This window comes from Halichoerus grypus, chromosome 13 (assembly GCF_964656455.1).
Source record: "Halichoerus grypus chromosome 13, mHalGry1.hap1.1, whole genome shotgun sequence".
Classification (NCBI taxonomy): Eukaryota; Metazoa; Chordata; class Mammalia; order Carnivora; family Phocidae; genus Halichoerus; species Halichoerus grypus.
This window is the reverse complement of record NC_135724.1, coordinates 67,556,581-67,580,693: the sequence shown is the minus strand read 5'-3', so window position 1 is coordinate 67,580,693 and position 24,113 is coordinate 67,556,581. Positions and strand designations below refer to the sequence as shown.

Genomic DNA, 24,113 nt, shown 5'->3' with positions numbered 1-24,113 from the left:
GACGCGCGCCCTCACTGCACTCACGTGGCTGCTGGATTGATGTACTTGCCCACCCCCTGGCGGTACGTCTGGGGGCCCTGCCTCCCCGGCTTGGGCTGGTGGGTTTTTCCTGTGTTTTCTGGGGCTGCCTCCTCGAGCTGCGTCGTCTTGCGCTGCTCAGCAATCTGTGACGGAGCACGGCGACGGCTGGTCCGGAGCCCCGCAGGCCGGGCAGGGTCCCCGCAGCCCCTGCCCGCCTGGTGTCCCCCTCACCTGAGCGTCGGCCTCCTCGTAGGGGTCCACAAACACCGTGGTGGAGTCGATGCGGATCTCCTCCTAGCAGCAGAGGGGGGCAAGTGAGGGGACGGCAGGAGGCAGCAGGCCCCTCCAAACCCGCCTGCCCGGTGCCCAGCCTGGGCGGCGAACCCCCGTTCTCTCTCGGCACATACCTTAGGGCGGTCGGTTTTGGGGTCGCTCTCCACGTTCTCCATGGCTGTCAGTGTGTCAAAGCCCCCAACAACCCTGCGGCCGAGGGACAGGGGTACCTCTGAGTGTGCCCCAGGGCAGGGCACCCCCAAAAGCCAAGTCCCTGTGGCATGGCAGGAAGAGGGGCAGAGGATGGGCCTGAGAAGGTGCCACAGGGATGAGAGGCCTGGGGTTGGGGGGGGGCGGTCAGAGCAGGGCCAGCGGGCCACAGGTACTCGCACTGCTTCCGTGCACCCTAGCGCTTTTTGTGTGACAGGCTGCCGAGCTGAGGGGTGTGACACGCCACGAGGCCACAAGCTGGAAATACCATCTGGGCCTTCATAGGACAAGAGGACAGAGGAGAGGACGTGGCCCAGACTTGCAAATTGGACCCAGCCAGAGGGGAGCCCGAGGGGGGCGAGTTTGGACACGGCAGCTGGCCAGAGGGGGCTAGAGCGGCCCACCCCTCGGCTGGCAGGTCTGCGGAGCCAACCATCCCCTGGCCAACAGAAAGGCCCAAGTCCCCACTTCTGTGTGGCCGTGACCGCAGCAGTGATGGTTGTGGGGGCAAGCAGGCACTGAGCCAGGTGTGGGGGCAAGGCAGTGAGAGGGTCCCACTGGGGAAGAAGCCCACCCGCACCAGCACCGCAGACCTCTTACCGCCCGAAGATGGTGTGCTTCTTGTCGAGGTACGCGCAGGAGCGAAAGGTGATAAAGCTGGGCGAGGAGGAGAAGGGGAATCAGGAAGAGCCTGCGAGCCTCCCCCCCCAGCCTGCTGGGCCCCCAAGACTTCTGGGCACACACCAGGCATCCCCGTCCCCCCAGAGCCGCTCTGGGAAGCTGGAGCTCCTTGTGTGCGTGGCCCCCACACCCTGCCTGGTCAGGGCAGGCCATCAGCCAAGGCCGCCCAGGGGACCGGGACCCCAGCTCCGCCTCCAGCCCCGGCTGCGGCCCGCTTCTGGCGGACAGACACTGCCAGAGGCCACGGGCAGAGGGGGAGACTGGACACCTGAGCCCGTCCCATTGTGACAGCAGCTGAAGAAGCAGGGATGCTGAACTTAAAGGAGACGGGCAGGAAAGGGAGCAAAGACGCCGAGGAACGTAGGTAAAGACCCCTAAATGCTGACCTACACATCGAATTTGGTGTAGAAATGAGTGAAATTTAAATGTCCAGCTATCTGAACATGGGAACTGGCTGGGCTGGGGGGACGGCTCGGGCAGGGTCTGTCTGCGAGGAAGGGAGAGAGAGATTAACTGGTAACTGCAGACTTTAAATCTACTTAAAGCCAGAAGTGACACTTAACTTCCAAAGCAGGAGAAAGAGAAAAGAAGAAATGAAAAATTTAAAAAAAAGCGGGGGGAAAACCAGGAAGTACAAATTAGGATAACAGAAAATATGGATACTGACTGGAAGTATGCACCTAAGACTGTCAGTTTGAATTAAAATAACCCCAAATCTAAGTGTGTGTCATTAAAAAGATGGCCCTAAAGCTTCAAGAATCTGGAAAGCTCCAAGTAAAAGAAAGGAAAGAGAGGTCTAACAAGAGATGGAGAGAAGCAGTGTGGGCGGGGCTGCCCTCCCGGGACACCGAACGATGCCGCCCACATCCCGAAGGCCCACGGCACGCACAGTCAGCAAGGGACAGAGGCCCTTTCCAGAAACCCACTCCACCGGGGACAGCACCACTTCCGAGCCCACTAGGCCTGACCAGACACGGCCAGCGGGCAAGTCTCCACAGACGCCAACGCCCACAAGTGTGCAGACCTGAACTCTGGCCACCAGGTGGGTCTCTCTGCCATGCGTTTCTAACACAGGTTGGGAAGCTTAAAAGGGAATGAAAGAGTCCTGAAGAGAAGGAAAGACAAGCAATAACAGGGCAAACAAAGATATACCAAAACGGAAGTAAAGTCTACGATTCGTTCTTTGACCTAAGAAGACAGTGAAGCTGGGAAGCGCGTGCGGTCAGGATGTGCAGACCCGGATGTTTGCGGAGGCGGAGCCTGAGAAAGGAGAGAAACCGGAGGAAGCCAGTGAAGATGGAAACAGAAGGAAATTACATAAAATAAAACCAGAAAAGCCCTCCGTAAACCATTAAGGAGAGCGGGAATGCAGACACCACAGAAGTTTGGAAAGCTAGAGATGGACCAGTTACATTCTGGCAAAACAGAAGCTACCCAGATGGCACATAAAGTGGAACCCGACTAAGGAATTAGCGTGAAGAATCCGCAAAAGCTGTCCTTGGCAAGCTACCTTACCAAGCAGACCCCAATGTAAGCTAACCCTCCCCAGGCTGTGCACGCTGGGCCTCAGGTCCGACCAGCCAGCCCCGACTCTGGGGTGAGGACTGCGGCACACGGCCTAAAGCAGTGGCCGGCGGACCACCCGGTGCAGCGAGGACCAGCCCAGGTTTACTCCAGGACAAAACAGTGACAGCAAGGCTGGTCAACCCAGAGCTTCTATCCACAAATTCCAGAAGGAAGAGAAAACGGTCTGACCAGAGTAACAGATGCTAAGAGAAAAGCATCTGGAAACACAGCCTCTCCCAAAAAGTAGGCCCAGCAACAAATTTGATCAGATGGCAAAAGAGCATGTAACCTGGACAGCAGGACGCCCACGTCCTCTCCTTACAGGTCTGACCGTGAGGGGACTGGTGTTCACGCTGGAAGAGTGGAACACCACCTTGTGCTGATAAACATGAGTATCTAGGAAACCCAAGACACTCTTAATAAAAACCATTTGAATTTTAAGAGAATTTAATAAAGCAGTTAGATCTAAAATCAATTTTTTAAAAAAAGGTTGTTTCAGAGAGAGAAAGAGAGAGAGTGCGTGCATGCACACAAGCAGGGGGGAGGGGCAGAGGGAGAAGCGGACTCCCCGCTGAGCAGAGAGCCTAAGGCGGGACTCGATCCCAGGACCCTGGATCATGACCTGAGCTGAAGGCAGATGCTTAACTGAGCCATCCAGGCGCCCCCAAAAATAGACTTTCTCTATATGAGCAACAGAATTGGAAAAGAATTTTGATTTTAAAATATCAAATTAGGAGCACCTCGGTGGCTCAGAATATATACTGGAATATATTTTAAAGTACTATGGGCGATTTTTCCAACTGGAAATACCTGGAAAAAAATATCTGGAATACAGATGCCTAATCTAAAAAGCTCTGAAGAAAAATACAAACCTCCTCATAAAAAACAAAGAGGAAGGAGTCGACAAAGAACAAGCAGAAACAAAGAATTTTTAAAAATCAGAAATAATGAAACTCAGGTGAACTCCTACAACTCCCAGAGAGGGGACGACAGACAGGTCAAGAGAAACCCTGGCTGGATGGGCACCCCCATTCCACCCAACCGGACGGTTCTTCACGGGAATCCCATCAAATGTGCAGGAAAGCCGTCACCCCCGATGCCACCATCACCAGCCACCACGTTGCGCAGACGGATCTCCCCTGTCCTGCCCACCCCATGGTGTGAGGCTCCTCCAGAAAACTGTCTTGCTACCACCCCGAAGACGCCCCTCCACCCCTGCCCTGCCAGGCTGGGTCTGGCCGCTCCCCTCCCCACACTCACTCCCGTTGGGCCCTCACCCCCTGCCTTTCCATCAGAACACGGGGCCACCCGGGCCCGTACTTCCAGCCCATTCTCACCCCCTCGGCTGACCCGCTAGGACCAGCCTGGGTGTTGCACGCATCAGACATTATCAGCGCTGCAAGCACAATTCTCATGCCCTCCCCAGGTCTCCCCGTTTCTATAAATGCAGTGCACATCCTAGGCCACCCCCTGCCCCCCACCCCACCCCTGCCTGGGGCCAGCATCTGCCACCTCCCGCGGCCTCCCTGGGTCTCTGAGCAACCACCCACGTTCCTTCGTGGGCACGCGCCACAAGGCACACACATGGGGGGGTAGGAGTCTCCTCCAGGGCGCTGCCCACTTTCTGGGCGAGATTCTTTAAGACAAAGCTGAGAGGGAGGACCCACCCACAGGTGCCCGCTGACTCACAACTGAGACTTGTTGGCGTTGGGCCCCGAGTTGGCCATGCTGAGAATGCCCCGGCCTGTGTGCGAGAGGTTGGGCCGGAACTCGTCTTTGAAGGGCTTTCCCCAGTACGACTCCCCGCCTGCAAGAGAAGCAGCATGGCTGGGAGCACCAACGCTGGGGTCCTGGCCCAGTGCCGCCAGTGGGACGCAGCCCAGCTCCAGAAATGTGTGCTGAGTGCCGAGGGGCACCGCCGAGTACTTCAGAGGGCAGCCCTGGCCCCGAGGGACCCTCGTCACCATCTCCCCACGGATCCCTCCCCAGCCCCCCGGCCCCTCGGAGCCCTGCGTGGGGCTGGACCCCTAGTTCAGGGAGTAAAGGGTGGAAGCTGCAGGTCATGACTGCTCACGCCACACTGGGTGAGGGAGCGGTCTGGGCCTCGGAGCCGACAGGCCCAGAGGGGTCTCTAGAGCGGCCAGAGGGCATCGTGTTGCCTCTCCCCGTCCATCTAGGCCTTGCAACCCTCTCAAAGTGAGAAAACTGACGGATGTGCCTGAGGTCACACAGCAGGTTGGTGGCTGGCCTATCAGATTCCACATCTGGAACTCTCAACACGGCCCCCCCCCCCACCAGCCCCCACCCCCCCATGGCCTACAGAGAAGCCAAAGCTGCCAGGGAAGCCCTCGGCCTACCTGTGCCTGTGCCGGTGGGGTCACCCCCCTGGATCTGTGAGAGGAACCAAAGCCAGTCAGCAAGCCGTGCCCCATGAGCCCGAGCCCCCGCCCGGCCCTGCGGCCGCTGCCCACCTATCTCTGGTGAGGAGAGCGCCCTCCCGGGCCACCTCCCTCAGGAGCCCAGCGCGGGGGTCAGCCCCCCGCACGTTCCCCGCCCGAGGAGCAGGGGCTCACGGGTACGACTCCCAGGAGTCGCCTGCAGCACGCGCCCCGGCCAGGAGTCCCACGGCCTCCACGGACGCGCAGGTGTGCGGCCAGTGCGGACTCTCGTCACTCACCACAAAGTTCCTGATGGATCTGTGGAAGATGGTGCCGTCGTAATACTGCTTCTTGCAGAGCTTGATGAAGTTTTCACAGGTCTTTGGCGTCTACAGAACAGCCCAGATACTTCTGTGAGGTGAGGAGCAGCCGACGGGAGGAGCGCAAGCACCACCCGGGGCCCCTCTCCGCAGGGCTGCCGGTCAGCTGCACGGCCCGGACGCGGTAAAGCAGGACCCGTGAGGCTGAGCTGCGGACACCTGCATCTGCCGTGACCCGGAGCGAGGGCCGCCGAGAGACACTCGAGCAGGTGGGGGGCAGGGGGGTGTGTGTGTGTGGAGCCTGACCCCTTCCGTGTGATGGGTGCACACGCCCCTGCCCAGAACACGGGCCCAGGAAACAGTGCGCGGCTAACGGGGTCCCTTCCGGCGAGGGAAGTGCGGGCCCCAGGCCTTCTAGGGACCAAGTGGGACGTTCATCCTGCCACAAGCGCATACCAAGGGCAGCTACGGATTTAAGACCCTGGAAGGGAGCGCGGGCTCGGGGCGGGGACGGCGGCCACACGCACCATGTCGCAGTGCAGCTCCAGGTTGAGGTCGCCCTTGTTGGTGTGCAGCCGCACGTAGCCCTTCTTCTTCACAAACTGGTAGCGCAGTACGTCCTCGTCGATGGCAGCTGCAAACCGAGGCCCGAGCTCTGTGCTGCCCTCTGGCTGGGGCAACACCCCCCGACCCCACACACCAGGCTCTGGGGAGAGCCCAAGGCTCGGCCCCGGTCAAGCCCGGGCTCACAGGATCCTGGCCGCAGAACAGGGTGGGTCTAGGGGACAGGGGGATGGGGGGGGGGGGCTCGGCAACTGGGGGCGTCGGTGGGGAGGAAGGGGACCTGTTAGGCCGAAAACACGAGAGGAAGGGGTGCAGGGCCGGTGCTGAGGTGGGACGTGGGCTGGAGCCCAGGGTGGTGCAGCCCCGACGGGTAGAGGGAGGACCTCCTGCCCCCGGCCGGGCCCCTGCTGCAGCCCCTGTCGCTGCCTGACCACAGGGTGGGAGCTGCCGAAGCCCCCGTGAGCGCTGGGCACGATGGAGTGACGCTTGGGGGGGTGTGGGGGGGGCGGGACGCCCGCCCTCGGCCGCTGTGAGGCAGCACTGCTGCGGACGCAGGTACACGGGCAGCTACCTGCTTCGTGCGTGGTCTCCGGAACCATGGCGGTGGAGGTGAAGGAGGCGCTGACCTTCCCGGTGGAATAGTGCGCCTGCACAGGAAACCAGGGGGCCCATGAGCAGCGGTCCGGGAGGCCGGGACCCCACGGCTCGGGGCCACTCGGGGCCCTTCCTCCAAAAAGCTGTCCCTGGCCGCCACCCACAGAGCCCAGCAGGGGCTTCCGGGGCGCTTGGCCCTCTCCCTAAAGGCTCAGGGAGTGAGGGGACCGAGCGGGGACACGTGCGACGAAGGCCTGGACCGGGCAGGAGGCTGAGGCCCAACTGGCCAAGGCTCTCGTGGCAACTGAGACCCTGGACTGAACTAGGAACTGGTCACTGCTGAGGTTCACAGTACGAGGGACTCTAATTCCTTTTCAAAGGTTTCAGTCTTCTACAGTAAACAGATTGCTTTTTTAATCAGGAAAAAATAAGCCCCAATATGTTGTATTTTTATCCAAGACAGAGAAGGAAAAAAAAAGGGGGGATTTCTCCCCATCAGAAAGAAATACCCCAAAATGCTAAGCGCTATTGTTTTAAAGGGGTGGGACTGTGAACAAACTTTCTTTCCTCTTGCAAGTTCTCCTGGATAATTCTCTGGGAGCCACGGAGCCCCCGCTACCCCCCACAGCCCTGCCTGAACAGGGGAAGGAGCAGCTTTGGGGCCAGACAGGCCGGGGCACAAATCCTGGCACCATCACTACCAACTGGGGGCCTCGGGGCCAACCAGTGGGTGTTGCAAGAAGCAAACGTGACACCCAGGCAGTGGGTACCAGCCATGCCCTCCTCTCAGCACCACGGCACCTTCAAACACCGCTGCAGTCTCTCCCTGGGTTTCCTCTGGGCACCAAGTGACCAGCTCTGTCCCTTCCCCACTGTCCCGAGGCTACAGTGTCCCGTGGTAACCAGGCAGAGGTCCACCCAGCCTACCCACTCCAGGCTGCTGAGCTCGGGCCAGGGTGAGATACAGACCCCGTGTGGCCCCCAGCACACGCCCTGCCACCCCCAGCCTCAGTGCAGGCCACCTCTGGGCCCCCAAGGGGCAGCTGGGCTCTGACGGGTCCTGGCCACCTCCCTCCAAATGTATGCCAGGGCCCCCGAGCCCCTTCCCCCAGGACCCCTCTGAGGGGCTGGGATGGGCAGGCTGGCTACGCTGGCAACTGTGTGGCCCTCGGCCTACTCACAGCATTCAGCTTGTCCACTTTCTTCTTCTCGGGGACCTTCATGGTGGCCGCCAGGACCTCGTCCCCTTTGAACTCCTTATAGAGCTCCTGCAATGTCTCGCGGGTCTCGGCGTTCGTATTTTTCAAATAATAAGATGGGTCCTGTCTGGCCTTTTCTTCATCTACAAAACAGCACAGTGGCCCTGCTCAGCCAGCCGATCCCCCAGCAATGTCCCCAGACAGGCGTGACGGGGACAGGAGGCCAGAGCCAGCAGCAACAGCAGAAGCCTGGAACAGGACGCACGCCAAGTAACCCAAGCCTCCACACAGTGACACTTTCCTGGTGGCCACGATGCAGGGGAGGGGGTGCGGGGAAGAGCTCGAGGCAACAGCCCGCAAGGATGGCAAGTCAGCCCGCCCACAGTTTCGGCTGTGGTCAGCTCTGGACTCCGTCCCCAGCTGTGCCCTGGCCCCAGTCACACCCCCTCCCAGAACCTGCGTCCACACCAGAGGGACCCAGCAGCCCGCAGTCATCACCTGTCCCCGCAATGGGAACAGAGACAATTTCTAAGGAGCGAGAGGAGGACCTGGGAGAGGACGTGGCCTCAAGGGACCCTGGGGCAGAGGCAGGAGCCAGGCCTCCACTGCATGCGGCTGTGGGCACCAAGCATATGGGCCCCAGCTGGGACTCCCCACATCAGGCCCCTGTGGGCGGGCGTGGGCGAGTGCGGTCCTGCGAACCTTGGCACAGAAGCGAAGCATCAGCCGGTCTGGGATTGGGCAAGGCTCCTGGGTGCTCCCGCCGCCAGCAAAGGTGAGGGCTTTACCCAGAAAGCACTGACCTGTTTCACCCAAACCCTGGCACCCAGGCCAGCTGTGGTTGTACCTACCAGGATCTGTTATTTTTATGTTATTCTTCACATGAAAGAAATTGGAGACGTTGAATTTGTCCAAATTGGTGGGGTCCTGCAGCAAAAAGAACACACGCAGCAGAGTGAGCCGGGCAGCAAAGGATGGGCGGGCGGCCTGAGGGTCCTGGGCCCGGAAGGAGAGAGGCCGGGGGCAGCACAGAGATCTGGGCTATCGAGCAGGGAACGGAGGGCACCAGGGGTCAGGAGCGGGCTCTGCCCAGGCAGGGCCACAAGCAGGGGTGGGGACAGCGGCACACTGTGTCCTCTTCTCCCCGGCACACGGCTGATGAGCACGAACGGACGTTCATCTAGGGGATGTGGGCAGGCATGGGGCAGCCACCTTAGGCCTCCCACAGCCCCCCGCGCTCCCTGCAGCCCAGATGCCACAGAGCCCGCAGTGCCTCGGGCCCTGGTGACGGCAAGCCCACCCCGTGGGAGGGAGCACACGTGGACCGCTGATGAGGATGGGACATGCCAAGGACAGGAACGGCCCACGAAGGCCATCTCCGGAGTTTCTAAGTCCAGGTCTTTCAGGAACCCACTCAGGGCTGACACCTAGAGGCACGCCTACGCTCGACGCTGGGGCAGGGCACACACCAGCCTGTCCTCTCCCACTTGGATACGGACATGGCTTTCGGGGCAGAGATGAGCGGCCCTGACGCAGCAAGGACAGGCATCGGAAGGAGAGATGGGACAGCCAGACAGAAGCGGCCGTGTGAAGACCTGGGCTGATAGAGAGCAGGGGCGCTGGGGCTGGGGGCGCTGCCAGGAGCTGGGGGCAGCTGGGAAACCGCAACCAGTCAGGCCCTAGAGCCTGGGCAGGGAGGTGGGATTGGCAGAGGGCACCCACCTGGAGGGTGATGATGTCCTGCCGAGAGAAGGGCTCGTCCGTCAGCAGGTCTCGGAAGTTCTTGGCCTTGATATTTAGCTGTTCCACTGCCTGCAGCCAAGAGGGAGCCCACCGTTATGGTGCCTGCCCCAACCCTGGCCCTGGGTGGGTGCCAGCGCCATCCCAGGGGTGAGGAAAAGGACGGCCTGACCGCGTACCCACTGCCGAGAGCCCCACCACGGAGGGCAGAGCCTGCTGAGCCCCCGGACACTCGAATCAGCCATCTCAGCAAGGCTCACCGAAGGACACTCCCATTACACACGTGACATCAGCAAACAGGCTCAACAAGGCCAGCCATGCAGCTCTACCAAACCCCTCGCACCAAATCTGTGCACTCTTTGGGTAAAAGCGACCCCGGAGCCCCTAGGGCAGCGCTGGCCACCCAGACCCTGCCAACGGCCAGGGACAGGTGGGAAAACAGCTCAGAGGGGGCTTCCCTGCCGCACGGCGCCAACACGGCTGCTGCTGTGCCCTCTGCCGGCCCACCCGGAGCAGCAGGCTTGGGGCGGGGAGTGGGGCCTGCCCACCATCCTGCATCTGCCCCTCCGGGGGATGCCAGCGGCGGTGGGGGGTAGGGGGTCCTGGCTCAGCACTCCCCTCAGGCCTGGGCCTGCCCTCACAGCACAGATTCCCTCCCAGGGCCTGATCAATGAAGACAAAGACTGTGGGGCAGACCCCTGGGGTACAAAACCACGCCCCAGGTTTCCGGTCTGGAGGCTGCAGGAAGGGCACACCTCTTCCCGACTGCACTGGTACGGGGCCAGGCTGTGCCCACGGTGCCTGGTGCAAACTCAGCGCCAGCCCAGGGTCGCCCTGAGCCACACACCTGAAAAGCCTACATGTGACACAGTTCCTGAGAACCCACCTCATAGGTGTAGACGTTACCAGTGGTCCTGACAGCTACGATGTGGGTGTTGTTGGTGAACACGGTGAACAGCACTGGGCAGTGGTACTTTCCTAGAAAGAAGGCCCATGCAAAACCAGTCAGAGAAAGGGCTAAGGTCAGAGCAAGGGAGGAGGCAGAACCCCGTGTCAGCAGGCCCAGAACGGAGACCCAGAGGGACAGTCAGCCGCTCACACCCCCTGCTCCAATCCCAGTGGGAAACTCCCAGTCATCCTGCAAAACCCAAGCCCTGCATGGCCTTCCCTGGAAGAGTCTGCACCATCAGCCCCCAGCCCGCTGCTAGCAGCCACCACCCTGGACTCTTCCTCCTCCATCTCAGACCTTGCCACATTCCCTAACCTCCTACACCCTCGCCTGCATTACTGCAACAAACTCCCACTGCCCTCCCCGCCCCTGCCCCGCTGACTCCACACCAGGCAGCCAGGAAGCCCGTTCAAGTAAGTCCCAACGAATACATTGTGGAAAAAAAGTGGGGGGAGGGGGGAATATTTACAGATCAGAGATTTAGGAGATAGCAATCACACGGATTTGTGTGGACTTTTAAAAACTCTTGATTTGAGGGGCGCCTGGGTGGCTCAGTCATTAAGTGTCTGCCTTCAGCTCAGGTCACGATCCCAGCGTCCTGGGATCGAGCCCCGCATCGGGTTCCCTGCTCCGCGGGAAGCCTGCTTCTCCCTCTCCCACTCCCCCTGCTTGTGTTCCCTCTCTCGCTGTCTCTCTCTCTGTCAAAGAAATAAATAATCTTAATTTGAAAACTATAAAAAAACGATTATGAAAGCATTCCAGAATTTTGACTACGGGCTGGATATCTGATGATACTAAAGAATTCCTGTTAAATTTTTAGGTGTGATGATAGTACTGATTACTTTTTAAGTCCTTATCATTTACAGATACACACTGAAGTACTTAGGCATGAAATGACATGGTATCTGATACTTGCTTCAAAATTACTGAAGCAGGTGCCACAGGGGAGCAGATAAAATCACACAGCCCTGAGTGGACAGGAACTGAAGCTGGGTGATGGCTACGGGGCAGGGGATCACCATACTAATTCTCTCTACTTTCATGTGTCTGCAGTTTTCAATTAAAAACAAAGCCAAAGGGGCACCTGGGTGGCTCAGTTGGTTAAGCGTTCGATTCTTGACTTCGACTCAGGTCATGGTCTCAGGGTCCTGGAACTGAGCCCCATGGCAGGCTCCGTGCTCAGCATGGAGTCTGCTTGAGGATTCTCTCTCCTCCTCTCCCTCTGCCCCTCCCCCTCCTCACGCACATGCCCATGCTCTCGCTCGCTCTCAAATAAATACATCTTTTAAAACAACAACAAAGCAAAAGGGGTGCCTGGGTGGCTCAGTTGGTTAAGCATCCCACTCTTTTTTTTTTTTTAAGATTTTATTTTTTTTATTTTTTTTAAAGATTTTATTTATTTATTTGACAGAGAGAGACAGCGAGAGAGGGAACACAGCAGGGAGAGTAGGAGAGGGAGAAGCAGGTTTCCCGCCGAGCAGGGAGCCCGATGCGGGGCTCGATCCCAGGACCCTGGGATCAGGACCTGAGCTGAAGGCAGACATTTAACAACTGAGCCACCCAGGCGCCCCAAGATTTTATTTATTTATTTGACAGAGAGAGACACAGCGAGAGAGGGAGCACAAGCAGGGGGAGCGGTAGAGGGAGAAGCAGGCTCCCCGCAGAGCAGGGAGTCTGACTCAGGGCTCGATCCCAGGACCCTGGGATCATGACCTGAGCCGAAGGCAGACGCTTAACCTACGGAGCCCCCCAGGTGCCCCAAGCATCCAACTCTTGATCTCAGCTCAGGTCTTGATCTCAGGGTTGTGAGTTCCAGCCCTGCACTGAGCTCCATGCTGGGTGTGGAGCGTACTTAAAAAAAAAAAAAAAAAAGTGCTTGCTGGTAAAAACTGTTAAAAAAATCCCAGGTGAATGGTCAGATCTCGTCTCTCCTCTGTGGCTGGCAGCTGAGAGTCCTGTGGTTGCCCATGCCCTGCACGACTGCTCTGCTCGCCCCAACCCAGACCCCTCTGACCGTAGCCCCCTGCTTCCACCCCTCACACTGTTCCAGCAATACAGGCCTCCTCAGGGCCTTTGCACTGGCTGTGCCCTCTGCCTAGAATGCTTTCCTCCACATCCCCTCATGCCTCCTCTCTCATCGGACTCCCACGCAAACCCCGTCAGCGTGTCTTGCTATGACTCTCTCCTCCCCGCTCCTTATCTTCGGTTGCTGGAAGCAGCAGCATCTGACGCACTATGGGGAACTATTTTCCAGTTTCCTCCCTCACCATAACGTAAGCTCCTTTTATTCCAGGAGGGATGTGGCCTGTTTTGCTCTCTGCACATGGCAGGCACTCAGTAAATATGTGCTAAATGAGAGACACACTGTGGGCCTCTGAGTTAGCCGATCTCAGAGCGGGGGGTCTACAGTGCTTGGCTACCAGCGTGGAGCTCCCTGACCTCCAAGACCGTCCACAAAGCGCTGTGCTTCTGTTTTGTCGAGGCCACTCCCTCATTTACGGTGAGCCGGCACCGGCTCTGGGGCGAGACAGGCGTGTCGGGCCCCAGCGTCAGGTGCCTCAGCATCTTGCCGGGAGCGCAGACAACCTCAACCGTGGCATCTACACGGGCTGAGAGAACTGTGCCAGACCCACAAAGAGCCAAGAGCAAGGTCGGTGCCTGCGAGGGTCACCTCAGCTCTGGTATCTGACAAGAACAGCGGAGGGTGTGGAGGACTACAAAGCAAGATCCCTGGGCTGGGGTGGGGCTTCACAAGCAGTGGTGAGGAGAAGCCCAGCCGAAGAACCTGGCAAATCCATCACACCCCCACACCTACCTGCCCTGGGCCTCTGAGCAGCTCCTGCCCCCAGCAATGAGCAGACCAGGGTCGCAGCTAGACAGGGTCCATGCCCACAGGGCCCAACTGTATGCACAAAGGCCATCAGCAACCCTCACGGCCCCACTGCCCTCGTGGGAACAAGTGCCCAAAACTCAACATTTCATCCTCCACCCCATCCCCAGCTTTAAACTACCTGGACCTTTAAGGAGAAATTATGTTACATCTTTTTTTTAATTGGGGTAAAGTACACATAACCTTTGCCACTTTAACCATTTTATTATTTTAAGTAATCTTTACTGCCAGTGTGGGGCTTGAACTCACATCCCCGAGATCAAGAGTTGCGTGCTCCACTGACTCAGTCAGCCCAAGGCGCCCCTACATATTTGAAAAATTAAGTGTCCAGCTTGATCAGAAAGGAATGATGGATTCTGCAGAGAACTTGGTGAGAAGCAGGGGCATTGGGGTCTGTGGCACAGTCTTTGAATTGGCTATAAAAGAGATCACTCACCTTCCTTGTTCTTTGCAAAGTTCAGCTTGATCAGGGACCTCCCGTCCAGTTTCTGGAAGAAGAAGAATTAATAATTAGTAATAACGAGTAAGTGGCTGATGTGAAGAAACGCGGAGCCTATGAGGCTGGGTGAAGCAGAGAGATGGGCAAAGTCTCTGACCACGCAAGCCTTCACAGCTGCAGGCAAGAGGTAAAGCCGCAGGGGCCGCCCCACGGAACCCCCAGCCTCTGAGCGGCACACTGACCCGCTCACAGGGGCGACCCCCACCTAGAGGCTGAGGGTGGAGGTGTGTTTTATTTTTCTCAAATGTTGACACGTTTTTATTGTGAGCCCTGATGCACTGACTACTTCTGAAGTTAAAAATGAATGTATTTCTTCATCTGGCTGGGGGGCACACAGGCGTGCCCCTACTGTTCTGCTGTAGGACTATTTAAGAAAGACAGAACATTAAAAAGTGTGGGGGGGGGGAGGGGGGTGGGAGGATGGGTTAGCCTGGTGATGGGTATTGAGGAGGGCACGTTCTGCATGGAGCACTGGGTGTTATGCACAAACAATGAATCATGGAACACTACATCTAAAACTAATGATGTAATCTATGGGGATTAATATAAAAAAAAAAAATTTTAAAAAGGGGGGGGAAGGAATCAACACCCCCACATGCTGAGTGATGGGCCCTCTATTTTTCACAGTTCCTGCACTGTCTGCGGTTTACCTCTTCTATGGCAAACCTTACAATAAAACAAAGTCCAGACAGCCAGAGGAAAAAAGCTGCCCTGGAGTCGGGGGCCTGGGTTGGAACAAGTGAAGGGGGCCGTGGAGAGACCCCAAAAGGGGGAGGCAAGGCTGCGTGCCCAGGAGCGCCTGACTGAGGGCCCACATCCCGGTGGCCCCTGGCCACTCTGGTGCAGGCCCGGCCCTGCCTACCCGAGCGAGGCACAGAGGAAACGCTGGTGGGCATCCCAGGGCCGGGCCCCTGTGTCCTCGCCCCACCCCCCACCACCACCCCCCCCCCCCGGCCCAGTGCAGGTGAGCATTCAACTCAGGGCAGACAACAGAGTCCTCGCTCCGAGGCTGCTCCCATCAGATAGTCCTCCTCCTTCAGGCCCAGGCGGCCTGGGTGCATGACCCTGCACATAACATGCTCCTCCTGGGTCCCCGAGAAGTGACATGGGCCAAGCCAGCCCTTGGTGAACTGACCTTGGTTAGCTGCCATATTGGGCCTGGCCAGAGGCCGAGGTTTTGGGGCCCTGCAGAGCACCTGTGAAGCAAAATGCCCAAAGCAACAAAAAGCGCCCAGAGGCAACCGAATGACAATATCCACGGGGAAGGAGACCGAGGCCATGAGGACAAGCATGGACAAGAAGACATGAGGGAGTCCAGGGGCACAGTGGGGCCGGAAAGCCACCCCTGGGAGTGCAGAGTGCAGACCCTCAGCCTGACCCTGGCTGTTCCACTGAGGCAGGCATGGCATTCGCATCAGGGAAGGCAACGGACCCCGAACACAAGCCAATCACGGGGCACAGGCAGGCAGCCCGGACCCCACAGGAAACCCCTGGAAGCCCACAGTGGCTCCCAGCAGAAGGCCTCACAGGAACACTGCCAGTCACGCTTCCAAATGACCAAAACTGAGAAGGACACAGCAGACACCCGAAGGACAGCACTCTCCTTAGGGAGGCCAGGCTGTAAGCATCACCCCAACCGTCTGAGAAAAAAGCCCACAGGCTTTTTCTGGTGGCCGGGCCCAGAACGCGCACCCCCAGTCTAGCCCCCTTTCTTCCAAGGACAGGGAAGGACCACTGGTGAGTCACCCACCTGACGCGAGGGGCCCACAGCACCCTACACTCTGTCACAGGGGCCAGCGGAGCCCAGACAGCACAGAAGGGCCTCCAGGAATCAGGTAACAAGACCTTGGCTAAGTAAAGAACCAGTGACACTTCACCTGTCCTACCTACGCTGGCAACCAGGACACGGTTCACACGGCTTGGCCCTCACTGCCTCCCCGTCAAGCCTCACAGAGCCCAGGTCCTCCTGGGCCTCCCTGACGGCGGCCTCCACCCTGCACGGCCTCCAGGGTCTCCGTCACAGAACTGACCTGGCCTCACGCAGCCTGCTGCCTTCCCCATCAGGACAGGGCCTTATCCTAGCAGACACGGCTCCAAGGCCCTGGCTCCGGCCAGCTCTCAGCTCCACGGTGCCAGAACCGGCCCCCTCAGTATTTCATCAGGTTAACCTCTCAGCCTCACGCACCTCCCCAGACACCCTGGAGCCGACTGTCCTCCAAGGTCACACAGAAGTCCCCACCCTCCCTGCTGGCCCTCCTCATCCCACCTCCACCCCAACTGCCTGCCCCTACTCGTGCACCCAAATCCCTCCTGCCGCTCGGGGCTCTGCTTCTGAGGGGTCCGCCTTCCTGCTGAAGCCCCACTGGCCCGGAACACCAAGCACAGGCTAGATCACCTGGTTCCACCCGTCCGTCCCTGGCATCCCCGGCATAGGACATGCTAACTGATCCAGTCCTCCGAAGATGGGACTGCACTAAAAGGCCCCTACTGGGCTCTCCCCGGCCCCGGGGAAACACAGACCCTGATGTGATGGCCCCACAAGGCCCACAGGTCCATTTGTAACAGCAATGGTGGGTCCGGCCTCTCTGTGCCACCTCCTCAGCCTTCTTCTTGGTCCAAGTTTGCACAGCACCTCTCGCGCAGACAAGTGCATAGCTCCCTGGCTGCTCTCCCACCTTCCACCCTTGCCTCCCTATAGTCCCGTTTCCCACACCGCAGCCAAGGTGAGCCTTTAAAACACAGTCCCGATCGTGACACGCTTCTGCCCGAAACCCTGCCCGGTTCCAGCACCCCCAAAACAAACCTGAGCTCCCCCAGGGCCTTCAAGGCCCCCGTGACGTGGCCTCTATCTACCACCATCTCCCCCCCAACCCCGGTCTCAGCTTCGACAGCACTGCTCCACAGACGTTCCCCAAGACCACCCCCCCCCAGCTCCCTGCCGGTGACCGCCTCCGCCTCCCACAGCCGACAGCTCACAGGCCCTGCACGCGGCACAGGCTCACACCTCGCTGAAGAAGTGGCTGCAACTGAGGAACTGAAGAAATGGGCCTGCAGTGTGAGGGAACGCGAGGGCTCTGAGAAGTAAAGGGACCACAGGAAAGTGGGAAACGTAGCAGCCCCACAGGTTTATGATGGAGGCAAGGCCGGGGGGCAGAAAAGGCGACTAAGCTGGAACTTGGCTCTGCACCCAACCCGTGCTGGGTGCAGAGATTACTTAAAATCTTAAAAAAAAAATTAATGCTTTCATACTGAGGCGAGGCAAGGAAAATGTCTAAAACCTGATGATACTCGTTGGGGGAAAGGGGAACAGGCGTTTGCAACTTCCCTGGAGGACAATTTGCCAGTAGCTACCAAAACAGAAAATGCACCCACCCTGTGACCCAGCAGTCCTGGGAGGACACTCGTATATGTGTCCAGAGAAACGTGCACAAGGGTAGTCCCTGTCCGCCGTAACAGCGGGTGACTTCAAACACGCTGCGGCAGCCCCCCAGGAAGACGCGTGCAGCCACCACAGAACACAGCAGGGCTCGACGCACGGGTGTTCAGATCTCCAACACTCCAAGGGGTGTGAAAGCAAGGTACAGAGGGGTTCGCGCGTGTGACTGCATCCATGGCCCAAGGAAAGAAGATGTACACCTGTACAAAAGTGTGTACGTGAGGGAACAGTTCCAGAAAGGAACAGTGTGGGGAAGGGAGGGGAGGACAGTCCCATTCACAGTGCCCCGTGAACGGTCCTCTACCGCGCTTCTGTGTACGCGAAAACCACAGACCCAAAGGACAGACGCGAGGATAGCGTTCACTCGGCATCACTTAAACTCCTGCCCGGCCACCTACCTCTCCATTGCTGGGGTTGGTCCCATACTTCTTAAGCCAAGGGACGATGTTACTGAAGGGAAGAGAAGAGAGAATGTCGGCCAGGCGGACAGGTGCAGCCCAGTGGCAAGGCCACCATCCAGGAGGGCCCCGTCCGGGTGAGAGCTGCGAATGGGCTTCGCTCCGCTTCATTTCTGCTAGCACCTTGCCTTGACCAAGGAAGTGAGGAGTGTTTCTGGATACGTGGGTTTCAATAAAAACACGCCCAGTGTTTTTATTGTGGTTACGGATAAACAACACAAACCAGCGAGAAAAGATACATGTAAATGTTGATACGTCCATCCAGTGAGATACTGGGCCAGCATCGAAAGTCAGGCTTCCAGAGAATTCTGAACGACACAACTGAGTGAAAAATGGATTCAGAACTATCTTCGCATGGGGCGCCTGGGTGGCTCAGTCATTAAGCATCTGCCTTCGGCTCAGGTCGTGATCCCAGGGTCCTGGGATTGAGCCCCACATCGGGCTGCAGGGAGCCCGCTTCTCCCTCTCCCACTCCCCCGCTTGTGTTCCCTCTCTCACTGTGTCTCTCTCTGTCAAATAAATAAATAAAATCTTAAAAAAAAAAAGGAACTATCTTTGCGGTATTATCTCAACCATGTACCACAAATAAACTCACAGAAAAAGAGGAGTATAAATGTTGACAGTAGTTATCCTGGATAGTGTGATTATGATAAATTTTTCCTTTTATTTTGAAGTATTTTCCACATTCTCTAAAAAGAGACTGAAGCATAAAAAAGTTATAGAAGCTGGTTTATGTTGGAACATAAAACTGAGCATCATGCTTCAAAACACAGCACTGGGAAAGTATGTACCTAAATTATGGCTCTGCTTTCATAAAGTGAAAAGTACTCAAGTTCATTAACATCCAAAACAGGTATAGGTAGGCCAATTAGAACCCTAGGCTCCCCCATGCACGGGGAGAGGTCAATGCCACCCCAGGCAGGGACAGTAGTGCCTGCCAGCAAGGCTGCCTGGCCAGGGGTCACACCAACACTGCGGCCTCATCCCCGAGGCTCTGGAAGTCTCTCCTGGGTCCCCAAGAGGCCACCCAATGCTCCTGAGGCTGCCAAAACCCCAGTGTGTGGCCTGGCTTGGCACTACCTGAAGCCACAACCCCTCCAGCTGGTCCCATACCCCCTTCCTGAGTGGGTGTCAACAGTCTCACCCCTTTTGTTAGCTCTAAAGTCAAGGGAAAACTCACAGCAAGTCAAAGACGACGCCTTCAGGGGTGCAGACTGGGTAGACGAAGGGCTGCAGAGAGAGACTGAGAAAGGACAGAGTCACTCCGGGTCACCCAGTGGCTCCCGTGACTTCTCCCTTTGTTCCTCCCTGCTTCCCTCCAACAATTCCGGGGCTCCTCTGCCCAGCCGGGGCCAGGTGCCAGTACAGAGGTGACCCCCACATCCCCGCCCCTCAGAAGCTCCCTGCACACACCAATCAATACAAGGCAAGGGTCCCAGGAGGTGCTGAGGGGGCCTTGGGGGGACAGCAGCCGAGTTCTCCCCACTCTCTCTACCGTGTCACCTGACATGTGTCATCATGTTCGAGCCCAAAAGAGGTTCCTGAGGGTAGCCTTGGGGCAGCAGGACTGGAATTCACTCCCTAAAACCTCACATGGCATGCAGGCCATACTATTCTACTGAGAGCTGCCCTCTCTCGTCCCAAGAGACTCTGGTGGACCTATCCTGGTCTGGGGGTGCCCTGCTTGCTCCTGCTTAGAGTGTGCACATAATTCCCCCCACATTTCCAAGGGGTAGGCACATGACTCAGGCAAGTGCCCTAGGAGCCCTGGGTAAGTTCTAATACATGGATATGGGGGTAGATGGGTCTGCAGAGACCCAGACTGCCACAAGCCATTTACCACCTCGTGGAGGGTCTACTTGGGAAAAGCAGAACATATAGATGAAGGGAGACTGTACATGGTGACCTTGCTTGAGCCAATACCCTTTTTCCTTGCACGGGGTTTCCATCGCTAGCCATCAAGAGCCCTGGCTGACCTGGCTTGTTTGTAAATCGGTCATCTCTAAGTTTGGTCAGCACAGGTCAGTCCCCCGGACCTGGACAGCCTGGCAGTGACAGGGTCACCTCCCCAGATGCTGCTCCAGAAAGCCCTCCCTCTCTGGCCCAACCTACTACTCTAACCCAGTGGTGATCCTGCTGGGGACTGATGAAAACAGGACCCAACACCAAAGCAAGCTCCAAATGGCAACACACCGTACATGCATCTTCTCCCAAACGGGTCTTAAAGGGCATATTCTCAAAGCACATTTTTACCCAGAACCCAAGGTAGTTAAAAAGTGGGTGAAACACAGTTTAGAGACCTCTTGGAGGAACTAGGAACCAAGGATGAAAGTATTTCCATAAAATCCATTCATATACACTCTGAATGAGAACAGATTCCCATGAGGCTGATGACAAAACTTGGTGGGGAGAAATCCAGCCAATGATGCCTGGGTCTCACTTGTTGACCCTCCCTGAGCAAGTGCCAGGAGCAGGGAAAGCCCTCACTCAGTGCTCCAAGGGAGCCTCCAGGGGCAGACCGAGTGGCTGCATCCCTGGCCCTTCCTGCCCTGTGGTGTCTGGCGGAGAACACTAGGAGCGCTGTCAGTTCCCAAGGCTCATCGTGACCTACGGAATCAGAAACCAATGGGACACACACACAGGATGCATGTGTCCAGAGCAGGGATGATCACAGCTTGAGCTTGGGGAAACTCAGGCCCAAATGGACCATCCCCAAACCCCCAATGTCTTGGGGTTCATTAATGCTAGCCCCACTTCTCCAGCAGACCCACCTTCTGTTCATACACATACCAACCATGGTAGGAAGAAGCCTCTGAGTGTCTCTACAGCTGGGTCTCTCCCCATCCCCACCAGTAACCTGTGTTCCCGGGGGGGGGGAGGGGTTCACAGTATCATGACTATTACTGATGCTGTTACTACCTAGACTCTGGACTAAAAGTAAAGCATGAAAGACATGGGCCCGGAGTCAGTCCACCGGGTTCAAGCCTCGATGGCATCACTTTCTAGATGTGACACCGGGGTGAGGGACTTCCCACTTTTAAACACTGATCCTCTCAAGTGTAAAATAGGCTTAACGACAGAGTCTACTTACCTTGGAAGGTAAAAAAGAAGCCAAAAGAAACAATGCATAAACATGCAGACACAGAATGAACACAAAGTAAGTATTAGTTCTTATCACTGTTAGGTCACCTTTTCTCAATTCAAGGAAGATCTAGGTAGGGGAACACAGACAGAACCCACATCTACATCTCCAAGGATCAGATTCACTGTCAAATAATGAGTATCAGAAAACAACTAGGAGGGACAGATTAACACTCGAAACTCTTACCTGCAGTGATCAAAAGGTAAACGACGAAAATTTGCTTGTGGAATATCTGTTTAAGATGAAAATAAAAGAAAGTTTATTCTGTGAATAACCTCATGGATGTGTTCTTACCAATAATTCAATCCCACGTTAAGAAAAGGTTCATGTAAACTACCTAGTACAAAAACTAGTGTAGGTTAAAAAACCTTTCAATAAGTAGAACACATGGAGTGCATCAAGAACACACTTAGAGGAAAAAGCACGTACTTGCTTAAGCCACTGCGGCTGGGTTTCTCCCACAACCCTAACACCTTTGCTGTGGGGTCTGGCTTGGCTTTCCAAGACGGCTGTGCTGGTTTTATCCCCAACAGCAATTAATGAGAACGTACTCTTTTTACTGCAGCCTTGATAGATTTGGGTATTATCATTCTTTTTATTCTTTATTAACTTGACAGAAAAAAGAACGTTATTTTAATCTATGTCAAAAAGTATCACCACTGGGGCGCCTGGATGGCGCCGTCGGTTAAGCGTCTGACTCTTGATTTCAGCTCAGGTCACGGTCTCAGGGTCGTGAGATCAAGCCCCACGTCTGCTCTGTGCTCAGTATGGAGCCTGCTTGAGACTCTCTCTCTCTCTCTCTGTCCCTCCCCCAGCCTGTTTTTGCTCTCACACACAAAAAAAATATCACCACCAAGATTAAACATTTTCTCATGTGTTTAGCGTATTTTCTCTTTTGTGAATAATCTGTGTTCTCAACCTATCTGTCTGCTACACTTTCTGTGTTCTTTTTTTTTTTTAAAGATTTTATTTATTTGACAGAGACACAGCGAGAGAGGGAACACAAGCAGGGGGAGTGGGAGAGGGAGAAGCAGGCCTCCCGAGGAGCAGGGAGCCCGACATGGGGCTCAATCCCAGGACCCTGGGATCATGACCTGAGCCGAAGGCAGACGCTTAACGACTGAGCCACCCAGGCGCCCCTCTGTGTTCTTGTTCATTATTAATTTTTACAGTCTTATTGTATAGTGAAGACATCATTCCTTAATTACACCCCACACACACACACACACATACATCCACACCAAGGGAAACAGAAGGATTTCATGCCTTACCTGGTTTCTTGCCACCATAGAAGTGAGTGTATTCGGCACAGGTAATGTACCTGAAGAAGAGAAAGAGAATATTACTACCACCTCCCTTTATAAAGAGGACAGTCTCTGGAAGTAAGTAATGACTGAATCGTTTCACTCATTCAGCAAATGCTTATGAAACACCTACTGTGTGTCAGACCCATAGTGGTAAATACAACAGAACACAGGGATACACAAGTTAATAAGCAAATACAAACAATCCTGCTTTCCTCCGAAGAAAATGAACAAAACTTAACAGAAGGCTTGATGATGCAAAGGAGCTAGCCATGGGAAGATCTGGGGGAAGAACTTTCCAGGCAGAGGGACCAAGCAGGCTTATCACATATAAAAGCCCTGAGACAGGAACAGCTGTTGTGTTTTCAGAAAAGGGTGAAGTCGCTGAAGAAGAGTGTGCACACGGGCATGGGGCAGCAGATGAAGAAGGGTGGTGGTCGGACCACTCGGTCTTACCCAGAAGCTGGGTAAGAGCTATGGATCAGCTTTAAGCAGTATGGAAAGCTGCTGGAGGGTTATGTGCAGGGCCCTGGCATGATCTAACATAAGTCCTCAAAGCATCACTCTGGCACCTGTGTAGAGAGGGACAAGCAAGAGAGGCAGCAGAAAACCAATCAGGAGGCAACTACAAAGGTTCAAGGAGGAGCGGACATAAACTCCACCTACGGGACGGTTGGTGGATGAGTGAGAAGTGGTTCCTGGAAGAACCACAAAGACTTACCGATGAACAGGGGGAGGAGAGAGCCGCAGGAGAGAGGCACCAAGGCTAACTCCCAGACTTCTGACCTAAGAAACTAAATGGCGGTGTGACCACTGAGAGGGGGGAAATGAGGGGGGAGCATATTAAATTTGAGATGTCTATCAGACCTCCAACTGGAGATGTTGAGTAAGCAGCTGACTATTTTAAGAGAGGAGACTACAAAGAAGAAGGTAAAGGGAGAAAAAACGTGGAGAACATGGATGTATGAAGTCTGGGAGAGAGGGAGGAGGATCCAGCAAAGGAGACTGAGAATAGAGAGGCCACTGAGGCAGACATAAAACCAAGACCATATGGTGTCCCACGTACCAAAGAAGGGCTTCAGAAGGAGCGAGAAGGTCAGCTGTGTCATATGCTGTTGAGAAGCCCAACAAAATGAGAATTGTGAACTGACTACTAGACTTAGCAACAGAGAAGTTACTGGGATCCTGACAAGAGTAGTGCTGCAGAGTAAAGCCTGCCTGGATTGGTTTCAAGAGACATCAGAACACAGCAAGCAGATGCAAGCCTTTCACGTCTTGTTAGAAAAACAACAACAAACCACAGTGGCAGCTGGAGGGGAGCACGGGGCAAGACTAGTTTGTTTTAAACTGCAAAACTCGGAGCATGAGTGCAGCCCGACGAACCAGCACGCAGGGAGACTGGAGGCGCAGGACAGGAAGGGGCTGATTCAGGAGCAGACCTCAAGAGTGCAGGGGCCCGTGCTCGCCCAGCGCCGAGGTGGTGGGTGGGCCACGCTCGGATGAGGACACCTACGGTGCGTTAGAACCGGGAGCCCGGGAGACCTAGGCGCCGGGGGATGGGGTGGGGGGTAATTCTCCGCCTGGGGAGGGGGTCAGAGGCTTCTGGGACGAAGCGGCATTTGAGAGTGGCTCTGGGAACCAGCTCTGAGAGAGGGAAGGGGGGCGGCGCGGAGTGCGGGACAGGCGGGCACCGAGCCGAGCGGGGCTCCGCTCCCGGCTGCGGCTCAACTTACATCTTGTCCTTCTGATGCTGTCGCTTCCCCATGGCGGCGGCTGCTGCGGCTGCGCTGGCAGTGCCAGGAGCAGCGAGTGCGGAGAAACGACGGCAAACAATCCAAATTCCGACTTCCGGGCCCAGCTCCTTAATTACTTCCGGGTCCCGCGGACCC

The 24,113-nt window shown here is 56.4% G+C and overlaps 1 protein-coding gene and 1 long non-coding RNA gene across 6 annotated transcripts in view; one reads left to right on the top strand and one right to left on the bottom strand.

The window, feature by feature from the left end:
• Positions 1-24,113, bottom strand: part of PPIL2 (peptidylprolyl isomerase like 2) — a 27,022-nt gene extending 2,909 nt beyond the window's left edge. For 4 of the 5 annotated variants that reach the window (XR_013443431.1, XM_078060688.1, XM_036076459.2 and 1 more), the window contains exons 1-19: positions 23,958-24,113; positions 22,192-22,241; positions 21,107-21,152; positions 18,959-19,021; positions 17,719-17,770; positions 13,822-13,873; positions 10,433-10,524; positions 9,529-9,618; positions 8,658-8,733; positions 7,789-7,949; positions 6,585-6,660; positions 5,977-6,083; positions 5,429-5,518; positions 5,109-5,142; positions 4,441-4,558; positions 1,105-1,161; positions 429-501; positions 253-315; positions 25-164 (exon numbers count right to left, since the gene is read on the bottom strand). Coding sequence is in view for 4 of the 5 variants with exons in the window: in XM_078060688.1 (XP_077916814.1) it covers positions 25-164; positions 253-315; positions 429-501; positions 1,105-1,161; positions 4,441-4,558; positions 5,109-5,142; positions 5,429-5,518; positions 5,977-6,083; positions 6,585-6,660; positions 7,789-7,949; positions 8,658-8,733; positions 9,529-9,618; positions 10,433-10,524; positions 13,822-13,873; positions 17,719-17,770; positions 18,959-19,021; positions 21,107-21,152; positions 22,192-22,241; positions 23,958-23,989 (1,472 nt within the window). In the remaining variant the exon portion in view is untranslated. The remainder of the gene's footprint in view (positions 1-24; positions 165-252; positions 316-428; positions 502-1,104; positions 1,162-4,440; positions 4,559-5,108; positions 5,143-5,428; positions 5,519-5,976; positions 6,084-6,584; positions 6,661-7,788; positions 7,950-8,657; positions 8,734-9,528; positions 9,619-10,432; positions 10,525-13,821; positions 13,874-17,718; positions 17,771-18,958; positions 19,022-21,106; positions 21,153-22,191; positions 22,242-23,957) is intronic. The other variant, XM_078060689.1, reaches the window with a different exon arrangement.
• On the top strand, positions 5,509-11,226 carry LOC144379905 (uncharacterized). Its single transcript, XR_013443433.1, has 2 exons — positions 5,509-5,718; positions 7,961-11,226. It is a non-coding gene; the product is annotated as an uncharacterized LOC144379905 (long non-coding RNA).